Source organism: Rana temporaria, chromosome 12 (genome assembly GCF_905171775.1).
Source record: "Rana temporaria chromosome 12, aRanTem1.1, whole genome shotgun sequence".
NCBI lineage: Eukaryota > Metazoa > Chordata > Amphibia > Anura > Ranidae > Rana > Rana temporaria.
The window spans coordinates 137907947-137922239 of record NC_053500.1 but is presented as its reverse complement, the minus strand read 5'-3'; the positions used below and the strand labels follow the sequence as shown (position 1 = coordinate 137922239).

The 14293-nt window shown below is 43.7% G+C and overlaps 1 protein-coding gene across 1 annotated transcript; it reads left to right on the top strand.

Moving 5' to 3' along the window:
* The first annotated feature begins 12742 nt into the window (after positions 1-12742).
* Positions 12743-14293, top strand: LOC120918385 (E3 ubiquitin-protein ligase TRIM39-like). Its single transcript, XM_040329930.1, has one exon. It carries the CDS (start codon positions 12743-12745, stop codon positions 14291-14293), a length of 1551 nt encoding a protein of 516 aa, XP_040185864.1.

The window sequence follows — 14293 nt, the reverse complement described above, 5'->3', positions numbered from 1 at the left end:
AATGTTCCTTACATTGGTGATCAGTGGGAAGAATGTCCCTTACATTGGTGATCAGTGGGAAGAATGTCCCTTACATTGGTGAACAGTGAGAAGAATGTTCCCTACATTGGTGATCAGTGAGAAGAATGTCCCTTACATTGCTGATCAGTGAGAAGAATGTCCCTTACATTGGTGATCAGTGGGAAGAATGTTCCTTACATTGGTGATCAGTGAGAAGAATGTCCCTTACATTGGTGATCAGTGAGAAGAATGTTCCTTACATTGGTGATCAGTGAGAAGAATGTTCCTTACATTGGTGATCAGTGAGAAGAATGCTCCTTACATTGGTGATCAGTGGGAAGAATGTCCCTTACATTGGTGATCAGTGAGAAGAATGTCCCTTACATTGGTGATCAGTGGGAAGAATGTTCCTTACATTGGTGATCAGTGGGAAGAATGTCCCTTACATTGGTGATCAGTGAGAAGAATGTCCCTTACATTGGTGATCAGTGGGAAGAATGTCCCTTACATTGGTGATCAGTGGGAAGAATGTCTCTTACATTGGTGATCAGTGGGAAGAATGTTCCTTACATTGGTGATCAGTGAGAAGAATGTCCCTTACATTGGTGATCAGTGAGAAGAATGTTCCTTACATTGGTGATCAATCTCTACATTCCACATGAACAACTCAACTACCATAAATGAATATGTGATGGTGGAAACGATCGTTCAGCGCTGAAAACACTTTCTGTCTGATACTGCAGAGCGCTTGAACCTTTGGAGCTGAAGACGTTCGATGTCTTTGAAAAACATTCTCCTAACTGATAGATTATCCCTATACACCCGGAACTGGTGGAAGGAGAGTTCTTAGATCAATAAGGTCTCCTTCATTGGACACCATATGGATGACATCAATTCGTATTTATTACAGGTACTTATACAGTGGAACCTTGGTTTACGAGTAACGCGGTTTACGAGCATTTTGAAAGACAAGCAACTTTTAAAAAAAAAATATCCTGACTCAGTTTGCGAAAGTTGTCTCGCAACACAAGCAGGATTTAAGCCTCTGCGGTGTGCATTACCGCATTTGGATAGAGGGGCGGGGGCGTCGGTGACCCTCAGAGCCCTTCGGCGCAGCGGAGCCGTTCGGAAATACTCAGTTCCAGTGTGTTTCCGAGGGTTCCCGAGTTTAGCCGAGCTGTCTCCGAATATCTCCGGCACCCACCTCTGGTCACATTCGGTATTGCATGCAATAGAAGTCAATGCGGAACGAATTATCTTAGTTTCCATTGACTTCTATGGGGAAACTCGCATTGATATGCGAGTGCTTTGAAATACAAGCTTTCTCCTGGTACGGATTATGCTCATAATCCAAGGTTCCACTGTATAGTGCCATCAATGTACACAGCACTTTACATATTTATATTGTATATTCACCTCAGTCCCTGTCCTCGGGAGCTTACAATCTATGGTCCCTACCTCACATTCATACATACAGTGGGGGGGGGGAAATATTTTAAATTTGATCCCCTGCAGACTGTATAAGTTTTTCCACTTACAAAGAAATCAAAGGTGTATTTTAAATGATAGAGACAGAATATCCAGCAAAAATCCGGAAAAAATACATATTACAAATGTTATAAATTGAGTTGCAGTTCAGTGAGTAAAATAAGTATTTAATCCCCAAGCAAAACACGACTTAATACTTGGTGGAGAGACCCTTGTTGGGAAGCACAGAGGTCAGACGTTTCTTGTAGTTGGTGATCAGGTCTCCACACATCTCAGGAGGGATTTTGGTCTCCACTCTTCTTTACAGATCTTCTCTAAATCTTTAAGGTTTCATGGCTGTCGCTTGGCAACTCGAAGTTTCAGCTCCCTCCATAAATTTTCTATAGGATTAAGGTCTGGAGACTGGCTAGGCCACTCCCTGACCTTAATGTGCTTCTTCTTGAGCCACTCCTTTGTTGCCTTGGCGGTATGTTTTGGGTCCTTGTCATACTAGAAGACCCATTCACGACCCATCTTCAGTGTTCTGGCTGAGGGAAGAAGGTTCTCATCCAAGATTCACACTAATGCGATGTCAGACATCACATGCGATTCCTGCCGCATTGCTGTGCAGATCACATGCGATGTCTGTGCGACCCTTTTCTTGATCATTCATCACGGGACACAGAGCCTTAATTACATAATGGGTTATATAGTCACCACAGGTGATTGGACACTGGTAAACCCAATTAAAATTGAGTTCCTCCCCTATATAATCCCTCCCAAATGGAGAGTACCTCAGTTTTTTCGCCAGTGTTAAGGTGGTCATGTTCAACATGTGCTAAGAAGAAAAATGCTCTTTTGATGGTCTGGCTGCTGAGACCTAGGAGCTATAACCGGATCCATTCCTCTGGCTGATATCAAAGGCCTAAGATGGTTGGTACCCGGGCCTCATGTTGAGAAGAAACGAGGTTTGCCTGTAATGTCTCTCTGCGGAGGTCTGAGCTCTGGGATCCAGACTTTGGTGTACTAATACATGCGTGGCACAAAAAGATTCTGGCAGAGTCTTCTACAGGTCCAGGTATGAGGTTTTCTCTAATAAAACCCTTTGTAAACCTAAAGGTTGGCACAACTTGCCCGCCGTGATGGGTGAAAGCTGGAACTACGTTTGGTGGTCCGCACTGAAATCGGATTGCATGGGTATTCACACCCATGCGATCCGATTACTGCACAATTTCACTGTTCGCACTACAAACTGCAAATCTATCGGTAACTTTGTATTGACACCCGCAGCGGCTCGCATAGGGCAGTGTGAACCGCTTGCGAGAGACAAGCGATGTGGGAACCCGCACAGGAATCACGCTGATTGCCACATCGCATATGTGTGAACCTGGTATTTTTTACAGCAAACTTTTTTTTTACTTTCACTTTTGTTGGGCTGTTACGTATTATTTCCATTTTTAAGTGGAGAAAATGTTCAGATGAACTTCTGTATGTATGGTGGATCCGACACCTTTGTTGTACTTGTGGGTAATCCCGATTCCTCGGTATTCGTATCCAATGATAAAAACGAACATTTCCTTGTGTTATTTTTCAGCGTGTGGTCAGGTCTCAATTGACCAGAATCCTCGTGAGCTGCGAGAATCACCAGAGATGATGTTCACCTGCACAGTAAAAAGTACCAGTAGTTGTAATTTAAGCATCAAATTGGAAAAAGATTCCGAAATTCTGGCTCGGATCCCCGCCATCGAATCTATTCCCAATCCAAACATCAGTATCAGTGGAAAGCCTCCTACCTTCACAGTGACTGTCAGGAAAACGAAAGAAAAAACCCACCTGGGCGTCTACTACTGCAAGGCCACCATGACTATCAAAGACCAAAACGTGGACTTTTTAGGATGTGGAACCCATATCTACTCAGGTAAACCACAATGAATCGAACTCAAACCACAGGAGACCTTTTATTTTATGGTTATTACTTCATCCAACAACCTTCCCACCACAACAGTGGATGTATAGCCTATTGCTGCTGCCCATGTAACACTAGAGTGACCACATTTCCAAACTGCCATTCAAGGACGCTCCCCCTCTTCCCAAAAATCAGCTTGTGCTGTAACGAATCACAGCACAGCTGGGGCGGCGAGTGCACGCTCTACCCAGAAGAATTGATCACGCCCCTAAAAAAAGGCGCCGCATCGCCACTTTACTCTACTGGCTCTACACTGCCCTGCAGTGATTGGACACAAGGGGTGGGAATTATGATTTCTCCAATCACAAACAAGGGACGGGGATTGTTCCTCTCCAGACATTCCTGCCCTGGCCAAGTACTGTTCGTGAGTAAAGCAGCAATGTGGCAGTATTTTTTGGGGGTGTCAGATCGGGGGGGGTGTCTGTTTTATTCCAGGACACTGTATTGTCCCGGAATGAAGGTGCCCGGGACAGACCTGCAAAATGCGGGACTGTCCCAGGCAATCCGGGACACGTGGTCACCCTATGTAACACATATGCGTCCGGTGGGTGGCAGAGCTTTCTGTACTGAGAGCATGCCCACTGCTGTCACCCAGCACAGCGACTGAGCTGTCAATGACCTCTGCTAATGAGCTGGTGGGACCGACTCCCGTTCTCATCCAGGATTTTACAATACGTGGCCCCGTCCATTGGCCCCTCAATGCAGCAAAGTCGGTCTGTACCTTTAACAGAGAAACGGCCCCTAAAGCATCATGTTTCCACCACCGTACTTGACTGGAGGGATGGTGACCTTATGCCGCGTACACACGATCATTTTTCGGCATGAAAAAAAAAACTTTGTTTTTAAAACACAGACCCCTCCATTCAGCACAGATGGGCCCCCATTCAGCTAGAACCACCCCTTCAGCACAGACGGACCTCCCTTCCCTCCATCGCATTCAGTACCTCAGATCAGCCATCAGCACGGCCGGGTCACAGCAGTGTACACAAACACTGGAGGGGGAGGCGGCTTCACTCTGCTTGCTGTGTCTGTGTGACATCTGGCCCGGGACCGCTCAGACAGCCTTCAACACCTTCTCAATTTTCCAGGGGGGGGGGGCAATTGCCCCCCCCTTGCCCTATGGAGCGGACGTCCATGTATACACTACTAAAAAAAATATATGAAAGGAACACGCTAAAAACACATCAGATCTGAATGGGGAAAAAATCTCATGCTGGATATCTATACTGATATGGACTGGGTAATGTGTTAGGAAGGAAAGGATGCCACATCATTTGATGGAAATTAAAATTATCCACCTACAGGGGGCTGAATTCAAAGACACCCCAAAAATCAAAGTGACATTTTTTTGGGGGGTTTCCCAGCTTTCTCTTTGAAAAGAGCAGTGTACTGGCAGCATAAGATAAGTATTCGTCCCCCTCCTGTGCCGATACTGTATATCTGTTGGTTGGACTCAACCAATTTATTAGCAAAGTACCACAAATTAAAATATTTTAACAAAAGAAAGTAGGAGAAAATGTGATGAGCGCCTTTCGAGATCTCAAAGATGCAGAATATCCTTGTAAATTAATTTATAATTATAAGTCTTTATTATTTTTCTACAATTCTCACTCAAACGTCTTCTACTTTTCAGGCGGCCATTCTTTTGGGACAAAAACTGAAATAGTGTTCTCCATCTTATGTGCTTGTGTTGGCCTGATGAATAGACTATTGTAAGCATGTGAGTATCTTGAATTATTGCTCTTCTATACTTTTAAGAAGTAGTAATGTTTCCTGCCTTGGAAGGAGTGGGGAAGAGTCGGAGCCTGTAAAGTTTTTATTATTGAAAATGTGGACAATGCTTTAAAGAGTTAAGACCCGGACCAATATGCAGGTTAAGGACCTTGCCCCTTTTTGCGATTCGGCACTGCGTCGCTATAACTGACAATTGCGCGGTTGTGCGACGTGGCTTCCAAACAACATTTACGTCCTTTTTTTCCCACAAATAGAGCTTTATTTTGGTGATATTTGATCAACTGTGTGGTTTTTATTTTTTGCGCTATAAACAAAAATAGAGCGACAATTTTGAAAAAAACACAATGGGGCAGATCCACGTACCTGCGCGTAATCTTCCGCCGGGCGTAGCGTATCTAAGATACACTACGCCGCCACAACTTATTTTTTTTATTTCGAATCCACAAAGAATTCGCGCCGTAAGTTACGGCGGCGTAGTGTATCTCTGGCGGCGTAAGGGCGCAGAATTCAAATGGATGTAATGGGGGGCGTGTTTTATGTTAATACGTCGTGACCCGACGTAAACAACGTTTTTTATTAACTGCGCATGCGCCGTCCGTCGAAATTAACCCGGAAAAAGCCAATGCTTCCGACAGTGACGTCATTCTACGCAAATCCCTATTTGCGAACGACTTACGCAAACGACGTAAAAATTTCAAAATTGGACGCGGGAACGATGGCCATACTTAACATTGAGTACGCCCCATAACAGCAGCTTTAACTATACGCCGGAAAAAGCCGAACGAAAACTACGTAATAAAATGAGCCGGCCGGACGTACGCTCGTGGATCGCCGTAAATAGCTAATTTGCATACTCGACGCGGATTTAGACGGAAACGCCACCTAGCGGCCGCCGAAAAATTGCATCTAAGATCCGACGGCGTACTAAGACGTACGCCTGTCGGATCGATCCCAGATGCCGTCGTATCTTGTTTTGTGGATACAAAACAAAGATACGATGCGGGAAATGTAAAATTACGCCGGTGTATCAATAGATACGCCGGCGTAATCCTTTTGTGGATCTGCCCAAATATTTTTTACTTTTTGCTATAATAAATATCACAATTTTTTTTTTTAAAAACTATATTTTTTCTCAGTTTAGGCCGATACATATTCTTCTACATATTATTGGTAAAAAAAATATATATAGTGATTGGTTTGTGCAAAAGTTATAGAGCCTACAAAATAGGGGACTTATTATGATTTTTCTTTTATTATTTAAAACATAAAACATGTAGCAGAATACATATTGGCCTAAATTTATGAATGGGCTATGTCGCAGGTAATATACCAATTATTGGTTCCTGCTCTCTTTTAGAAAGCATGGTGTATCATTTGAGACTATTTACTTACTTATTTATTTATTCCATTTTGTAGCCAAAATTCATGTACCCTACTCCTGATGATTGGCTGTAAACGCCATGAAACGCGTTGAGTCTACACTCAAGGGTGCCAAGTCAAGCTTGCTTAAAATTCTGCCAATATTTTCTATCTGTTTACATCCATCATGATTAATTGTTTATTTGATTTGTATGTTTATTCTATTCATTAATTATCATTGCTTGTATCATGTTTATCCATTATTAATATTAAATATATCCATATGATTATTATTACATTGAATTTGCCTTGTTTTGCCTACCCTTGGTATTGCTTATCATATGATACCTTATATATTTTATATTATACTATGTATGTTTATTGAATTTATAATATTGGATCTATTGATTATTCTTTAACTATGGGTACATAGATCTCCCTATGATGATTGTGACATCTAATTTAATTAAAATTAGGTATTCTACATAACATTCTGCACATATTCATGCCTCATTTACAGTGTTAATTTTGGCAGCAAATTTAGATTTAGTTTTAGTCTAATGCCGCGTACACACGACCGTTTTTAATGTCATGGAAAAAACAAAGTTTTTCTCAACGTGATTCTTGTCAAGTCTGCCTTGCATACACACGATCGTGAAAAAAATGCTCGAGCAAAGCGCGGTTACGTACAACACGTACGACGGCACTATAAAGGAGAAGTTCCGTTCGATTGGCGACACCCTTTGGGCTAATTATGCAAATTTCCCTTCTCATAACTTGCTTCTGAGCATGCGTGTTTTTTTCCCCACCGTTAGAGCCTACACAATTTTCAGAACATGTGAAGATATACAGTATACCCTAAACTGTGCCGTATTACACATCTGGCCTCACGCTGTGCAGAGATTTTCCAGTTCTGGGACAACGATCTAAGCATCAGCAGAATGAGTGCGATCGTAACTGAGCCTGCTTAACCCTTCACACACTCGCATGGTAGCTGCCTCCGACCGTGTGTTTTACCCGAAACACGCACCGTTCACAGCATCTGGTGTCCTTTGAAGAAGCTGTCAGTATCACTCACTGCCGGGGGATCAGAGACGGGTCCTTTTCGGAGGACCACTGACGTATGCACCCGTCGCAGTTTTTTGTGATGTCACTCTTTATGTGTGTGCACATTTTTCCCTGCACCGGGTGGAGTTTTTGGGTTGTGTTTTGCACGCCACAGGCTTTTCAACAGAAAAAAAAAAAATCACTCACTGCCACGCTCAGACAGGAATGGAGCAGAGATTACACTGCGCTAGTTCTCTACAGAGCCGATGTTTCTTCATTTCCATTTACAGCATTCAGAGATTGAGTTTAACGATTTGTAAATATTGCTTTATTAAAAAGAAAATAAATGATATTACACAACAGTCAGATAAAAGGGAATAAACGCGAAAAATACTTGCCTTCATCTGGTCTTTGGTTCCAATTATTTATTTTTAAATGTCGTAGGGGGGTCCCCCTCAAAATCCATATCAGACCCTTCAGGTATGGATATTAACCCCTTCCTTACCGGGCCATAATAAAATGACAAAAATAAATCACCGCTCTAGGATACTAATCAGAAAGTCTCCTCACCTGATTCAAAGCCACGGGTGCTGGCAATGCATGGAATGATGCAAAATGAAGGAAAAACGTTCTGGACAGCCGCACTCCAAAAATAAATTGCTTTTATTTTAAAATCAAAAAACACACAAAAAGCATGCCACAGCAAGCGGGGTAAAAAGCTGACGCGTTTCACACCAAACTTTAGTGCTTATTCCTAGCTTTCGTAGCGGCTGTCCAGAACGTTTTTTCTTAATTTTGCATCATAATAAAATGACGCCGGAAGGAACCCTCCCTCCCTTCGGGTGGACGTCATATGGCGTCTTTTCTTCCCAGCAATCTTGGTGCGCGTGCCCGGCGGCCGCGATGTCTGCCGGGCATCCGCGATTGCCGGCGATCACGGCAGAAGTGTGGATCTGTGTGTGTAAACACACAGATCCACCTCCTGTCAGAGGTGAGGAGACCGATGTGTGTTCCCAGAGGAACAAATGAACACACATCGGTCTCCTCCCCTTGTGAGTCCCCTCCCCTTACAGTAAGAATCACTCCCAGGGAACATATTTAACCCCTTCCCTGCCAGTCACATTTACACAGTAACAGTGCAGTTTTATAGCACTAATCGCTGTATAAATGTGAATGGTCCCAAAAACGTGTCCGCCACAATGTCACGGTCATAATAAAAATCGCAATAGGAAAAAAACTAAGGGGAACCCTGGTAGGGGTCTCCCCAAAAATCCATACCAGACCCTTATCCGAGGACACAAGCTGGCAGGCCGCAGGAAAAGAGGGGGGGGACAAGAGTGTGTCCCCCTCGTGAACCGTACCAGGCCACATGCCCTCAACATGGGGTGAATGCTTTGGGATCTGGACCCCAAAGAACCTTGTCCCCATGTTGATGGGGACAAGGGCCTCATCCCCACAACCCTTGTGGGGGTCTGTGGGTGGGGGGCTTATGAGAATCTGGAAGCCCCCTTTAACAAGGGAACCCCCAGATCCCGGCCCCCCTATGTGAATTGGTAACGGGGCACATTGTACCCCTACCATTTCACCAAAAAAAGTGTCAAAAATGGTAAAAGAAACAACAGACAGCTTGGGACAAGTCCTTTATTAAAAAAAATTTAATAAATTCTATCTCGAGGCGACAACCGAAAAAAAAAGCCGCAACAGATACACCTCCATAGGAGGCTCCCGCTGAATGACACTTCTCTCGCTCTGGCAGCTCTTATATATTTAAATTTATATTGTATACACTTTATTAGCGCGACTATTTTGTTTACTACTGCATTTTGTATGACTCCCTCATTCGCTGCACATACTTTGAGTCATACCAGGATCAACCACAAGGTGGCAACAGAGTGATGGTAATAATGTGTGTATTTGTCTGGCAACACTGGCGGAATTGTACCAGTTAAAACCACAAAGCTGCAACAGAGTGACTGTAATGTGTGTATGGTAACACTGGGGGAGACCTAAAAAGATCAACCACAGGGTGGCAGCAGAGTAAAGGTAATATTGTGTGAATGGGAATGCAGAGGGAATAATACCAGTTTCAAATTTAAAGCAGATTGACAGTAATATAGTGTGTATGGAAAAACAAGGGGAGTCCTACAAGGATCAAACCACATGGCGATAGCAAAGTAACAATAATATTCTGTGTATGGTAACAGTGGAGGAGTCTCAAAAGGATAAACCACAAGGCAGCAGCAGAGTGATCGTAATATTGTGAGCATGCTAACACTGGGGGAGTCCTACAAAGATCAACCACAAGGTGACAGCAGAGAAATGGTATTTTTGTTTGTATGGTAACTAAGGATGAGCCGAACAACCCCCCCCCCCCCCCCCCCCCCCACGGTTCGCACCAGAACTTGTGAACAGGCAATAGTCTATAGGTCAAACATGAAAAAACTAAAGTGATAATTTTAAAGGCTTATATACATGGTATTGTTATAAAAAGTGTTTGGGGACCCGGGTCCTGCCCCAGGGGACATGTATCGATGCAAAAAAAATGTTTCAAAAACTGCAGTTTTTCGGGACCAGTGAACCAATAAAAGTGATATATTCCTTTAAATTTCATACCTGGGGGATGTCTATAGTATGCCTTTTAAAGTGGCACATGTTTCCCGTGTTTAGAACAGTCCCGTAGCAAAATAACATTTCTAAAGGAAAAAAGTCATTTAAAACTGACCGCGGCTGTAATGAATTTTTGGGTCTCGGCAATACAGATAAAACTCATTGAAAAAAAAAACGCATGGGTTTCCCCCTCCCAGTCCATTACCAGGTCCTTTGGGTCTGTTATGAATATTAAGGGGAACCCTGAACCAAAAAATTGCGTGGGGGTCCCCCCAAATTCCATACCGGGCCCTTCAGGTCTTGTATGGATATTAAGGGGAACCCTGCGCCAATTTATTTTTTTAAATGGCGTAGGGGTCCCCCTCAAAATCCATATTAGACCCTTCAGGTATGGATATTAACCCCTTCCTTACGGGGCCATAATAAAATGACGCCGGCAGGAACCCTCCCTACCCTCCGGGTGGACGTCATTTAAAATGATCGTGTGTGGGCTTCACATCGTTTTTAGGCTTCGGAAAAACGCAAAAAAAAAAAAATCGAACATGCTGCATTTTTTCACGTCGTTTTTTAAAATGTCGTTTTTCGTGTTGTTAAAAATGATCGTGTGTGGGCAAAAACGAAGTTTTAAACCCACGCATGCCCAGAAGCAAGTTATGAGATGGGAGCGCTCGTTCAGGTAAAACTACCATTCATAATGGAGTAAGCACATTCATCACGCTGTAACAGACAAAAAAGAGCGAATCGTTTTTACTAACACGGAATCAGTTAAAGCAGCCCTAAGGCGAATAGAAATTCCCCTTTAGAGTGCCGTCGTACGTGTTGTACGTCACCGCACTTTGTTCATCATTTTTCAAAAACGATGGTGTGTGGGCAACGTCGTTTTTAATGATGAAGTTGGAAAAACTTCGTTTTTTGGACATGCTGAAAAACAGCGTTTTTTTTTCATGCCGAAAAATGATCGTGTGTACGCGGCATTAGACTTTAAAGGTAAAAAAGTCTACAATCTGTCTTTAGGCTCTGTATACTCAAGGACAAGGGGCCAGATTCACGTCCAATCGCGTATCTTTGTGCGGGCGTAACGTATCTGATTTACGTTACGCCTCCACAACTTAGAAGGGCAAGTGCTGTATTCTCAAAGCACTTGCTCTGCAAGTTGCGGCGGCTCAGTGTAAACAGGCCGGCGTAAGCCCGCCTAATTCAATTTTGGAACAGGGGGGCGTGTTTTATGTAAATGTTGTGTGACCCGACGTGATTGAGGTTTTTCCCGAACGGCGCATGCGCCGCCCGTGGAATTTCCCAGTGTGCATTGCTCCAAAGTACGCTGCAAGGACGTCATTGGTTTCGATGTGAACGTAAATGATGTCCAGCCCCATTCACGGACGACTTACGCAAACGACGTAACTTTTTCAAATTTCGACGCGGGAACGACGGCCATACTTAACATTGTTATGCCGCACTTACGCCACCATATAGCAGGGGTAACTATACGCTGGGAAAAGCCTAACGTAAACTGCGTAACTTTACTGCGTCGGCCAGGCGTACGGTTCGGGAATTCGCGTATCTAGCTAATTTGCATACTCAACGCGGAATTCGATGGAAGCACCACCTAGCGGCCAGCGTAAATATGCAGTTACGATCCGACGGCATAAGAGACTGTTGGATCAAACAGATATCTGCCTAACTGATTCTAAGAATCAGGCGCATAGATATGACGACGCAATGCAGAGATACGCCGTTGTATCTCGACTGAGAATCTGGCCCAAGGACTCTAAAGTCTGATCACATTCCTCTATGAACAGGGTGGCAGCAGGTATTCAATAAGTCATCTGCAATTTATTGGAACAAGCACACTTTTTATTTTATCTTTTGTTGGAATTGCAAGGTAGTTTCAGTCGATGAAAGGAGATATGCTATAAATTGCACAGATGGCATGTTCCCTGTTTCAATTTCAATGTGACCTTTCAGTAAACCATCAGCCCCTGTGTGGGGATTACCAGCTCCATCTGCTGCGAAGCTTGGTCAAAGCCATAACATCCTCCCATGTCACTGTCACTTTATTTCCTAGCTACAGCTCTGTACCTTTAATTCCTTCTGTGGGTAGGCCGGCTGGAGGTCACATGACTAGAGACTGAGTCCTTGCTGGAACGTATAAAAATGTAAACTGCAAAGCAACGCTGGAACCTTCCCGAAAGCAGCTGAAGCTCTTTACAATCTGTAAACAAAAGAAAGAGACCCGAAAATTATTGATCCAAAGAGAGGCGAGACAGATCATTGCTTGAACTGATGCAAAGGAAATTATCATTTGGGGAATTGCAGACGTGTTCACAACCTTGGAATGCGTTTAATCCACCCAGAGCTGCAACAATCTAACAAGGATCAGATATCTGCACACTGTATTTCAAACATTTGAGATCTTGGATTGTGCGTGTGGACTGCTTCTTCTTCGAAAAGGTGAGCTGGACAAGTGGCGCACTTGTGACTCTTTCCATATATTATTCTACACGTTGAGTTTAACAAAAATAGAACAAAATCTCTGTTTTATTTATCTTCCTGCAACCTACAATGGCTTCTGCTGATCTAATAGACGAGCTACGCTGCTCCATCTGCCTGAACATTTATACCGATCCGGTAACGCTGAGATGTGGGCACAACTTCTGCCGGGAATGTATTGACTGTTTGCTGGACACTCAGGAGGCGTCTGGACTTTATACCTGTCCGGAGTGCAGAGAGAGATTCCAGGAACGGCCTGTGCTGTCTAGTGCTAGAGCTCTACGGAACATAGCGGAGAAGTTCCTAATTTCTCAGCCCGTTCCGGAAGATACCGGAATCTATTGTACTTACTGTTTAGACTCTCCTGTACCGGCTATAAAATCCTGCCTGCACTGTGAAAGTTCTCTGTGTGGCAACCATTTAAGAGTCCATGTCAAGTCACCAGAACACGTCTTAGCCAATCCCACCAACTCCCCGGGGAACAGAAAATGCTCAATGCATAAAAAAATTGTGGAGTATTACTGCACCAGAGAAAGGGTTTGTATCTGTGTTTACTGTATTGCCATTGGAATACATAAAGGACACCCGGTGGAGAAACTGGATGAGGCCTTCGAGAAGAAGAAAGAGAAGCTGAGGAAAGATCTGGAGATGATGACCTCAAAGAAAGCATGGGCTGAGAAACAAGTCCGGAGTCTGGAGGAACGCAAGACAGACGTAAAAGAAAAGGCAGCCGGTGTAACAGAGAGAGTCACTGCCCTGTTCAGAGATGTCAGGAGAGAGCTGGAAGAACTCGAAAAGAGAGTCCTGAGTGAGATTTCCATGGAGACACAGAAGATCTCACAATTTGTCACCAATCTGATTCAACAGCTGGAGATACAGAAGGACGAGTTGTCCAGGAAGATGAGCGACATTGAGGAATTGTGTAAAACCTCCGACCCAATGACCGTCCTGAAGGATCCCAAGTCAGTTGGAGAGGACATCTGTCATACCGAGCAGGAGGATAATATGGAGACAATGATTCCGAGGGAAGGCGATTTCCATGAGGAGATCATCAAAGACAGAATACACAAATTACTTGACCTGATAAAAGATATTCCCATCTGTATACAACAACCAGAAGGTGTTTTACTTGACGAGGAAACAGCTGCTAATGATATAAAGATTTCAAGGGACTTAAAAACGGCATCTTTAGTAGCAGTAAAACTAAATCGTCCAGAATCTCCCAAAAGATTTAAATACTATCAGGTTCTAAGCAAGAGAAGTTTTTCTTCGGGGCGGCATTGCTGGGAGGTGGACACCTGTTTTTCAAGTAGCTGGAGAGTCGGGTTGTGTTATCCCAGTATGGACAGGAAATCGTATATTGGGGACAATAAGGACTCCTGGTGTTTGCAAAGGTGTAACCATGATGAGTATAATAAGGTGCATGAATGTAAACGTATTCCATTTCAATACAAGCCAACCAGTGATAAATTCCGGATCTATTTGGATTATGAGGCCGGGCATATTACTTTTTATGAGCTGAGCGACCCAATCAGACACCTCCACACCTTCACCACCACCTTCACCGAGCCCCTCCATGCCGCAATTTCTGTTTGGAAAGGATCAATAACCATTATAAACTAG

What these genes read in the sequence shown, in the direction of transcription:
- LOC120918385 (XM_040329930.1), top strand. Translation starts at nt 12,743, where the DNA reads ATGGCTTCTGCTGATCTAATAGACGAGCTACGCTGCTCCATCTGCCTG.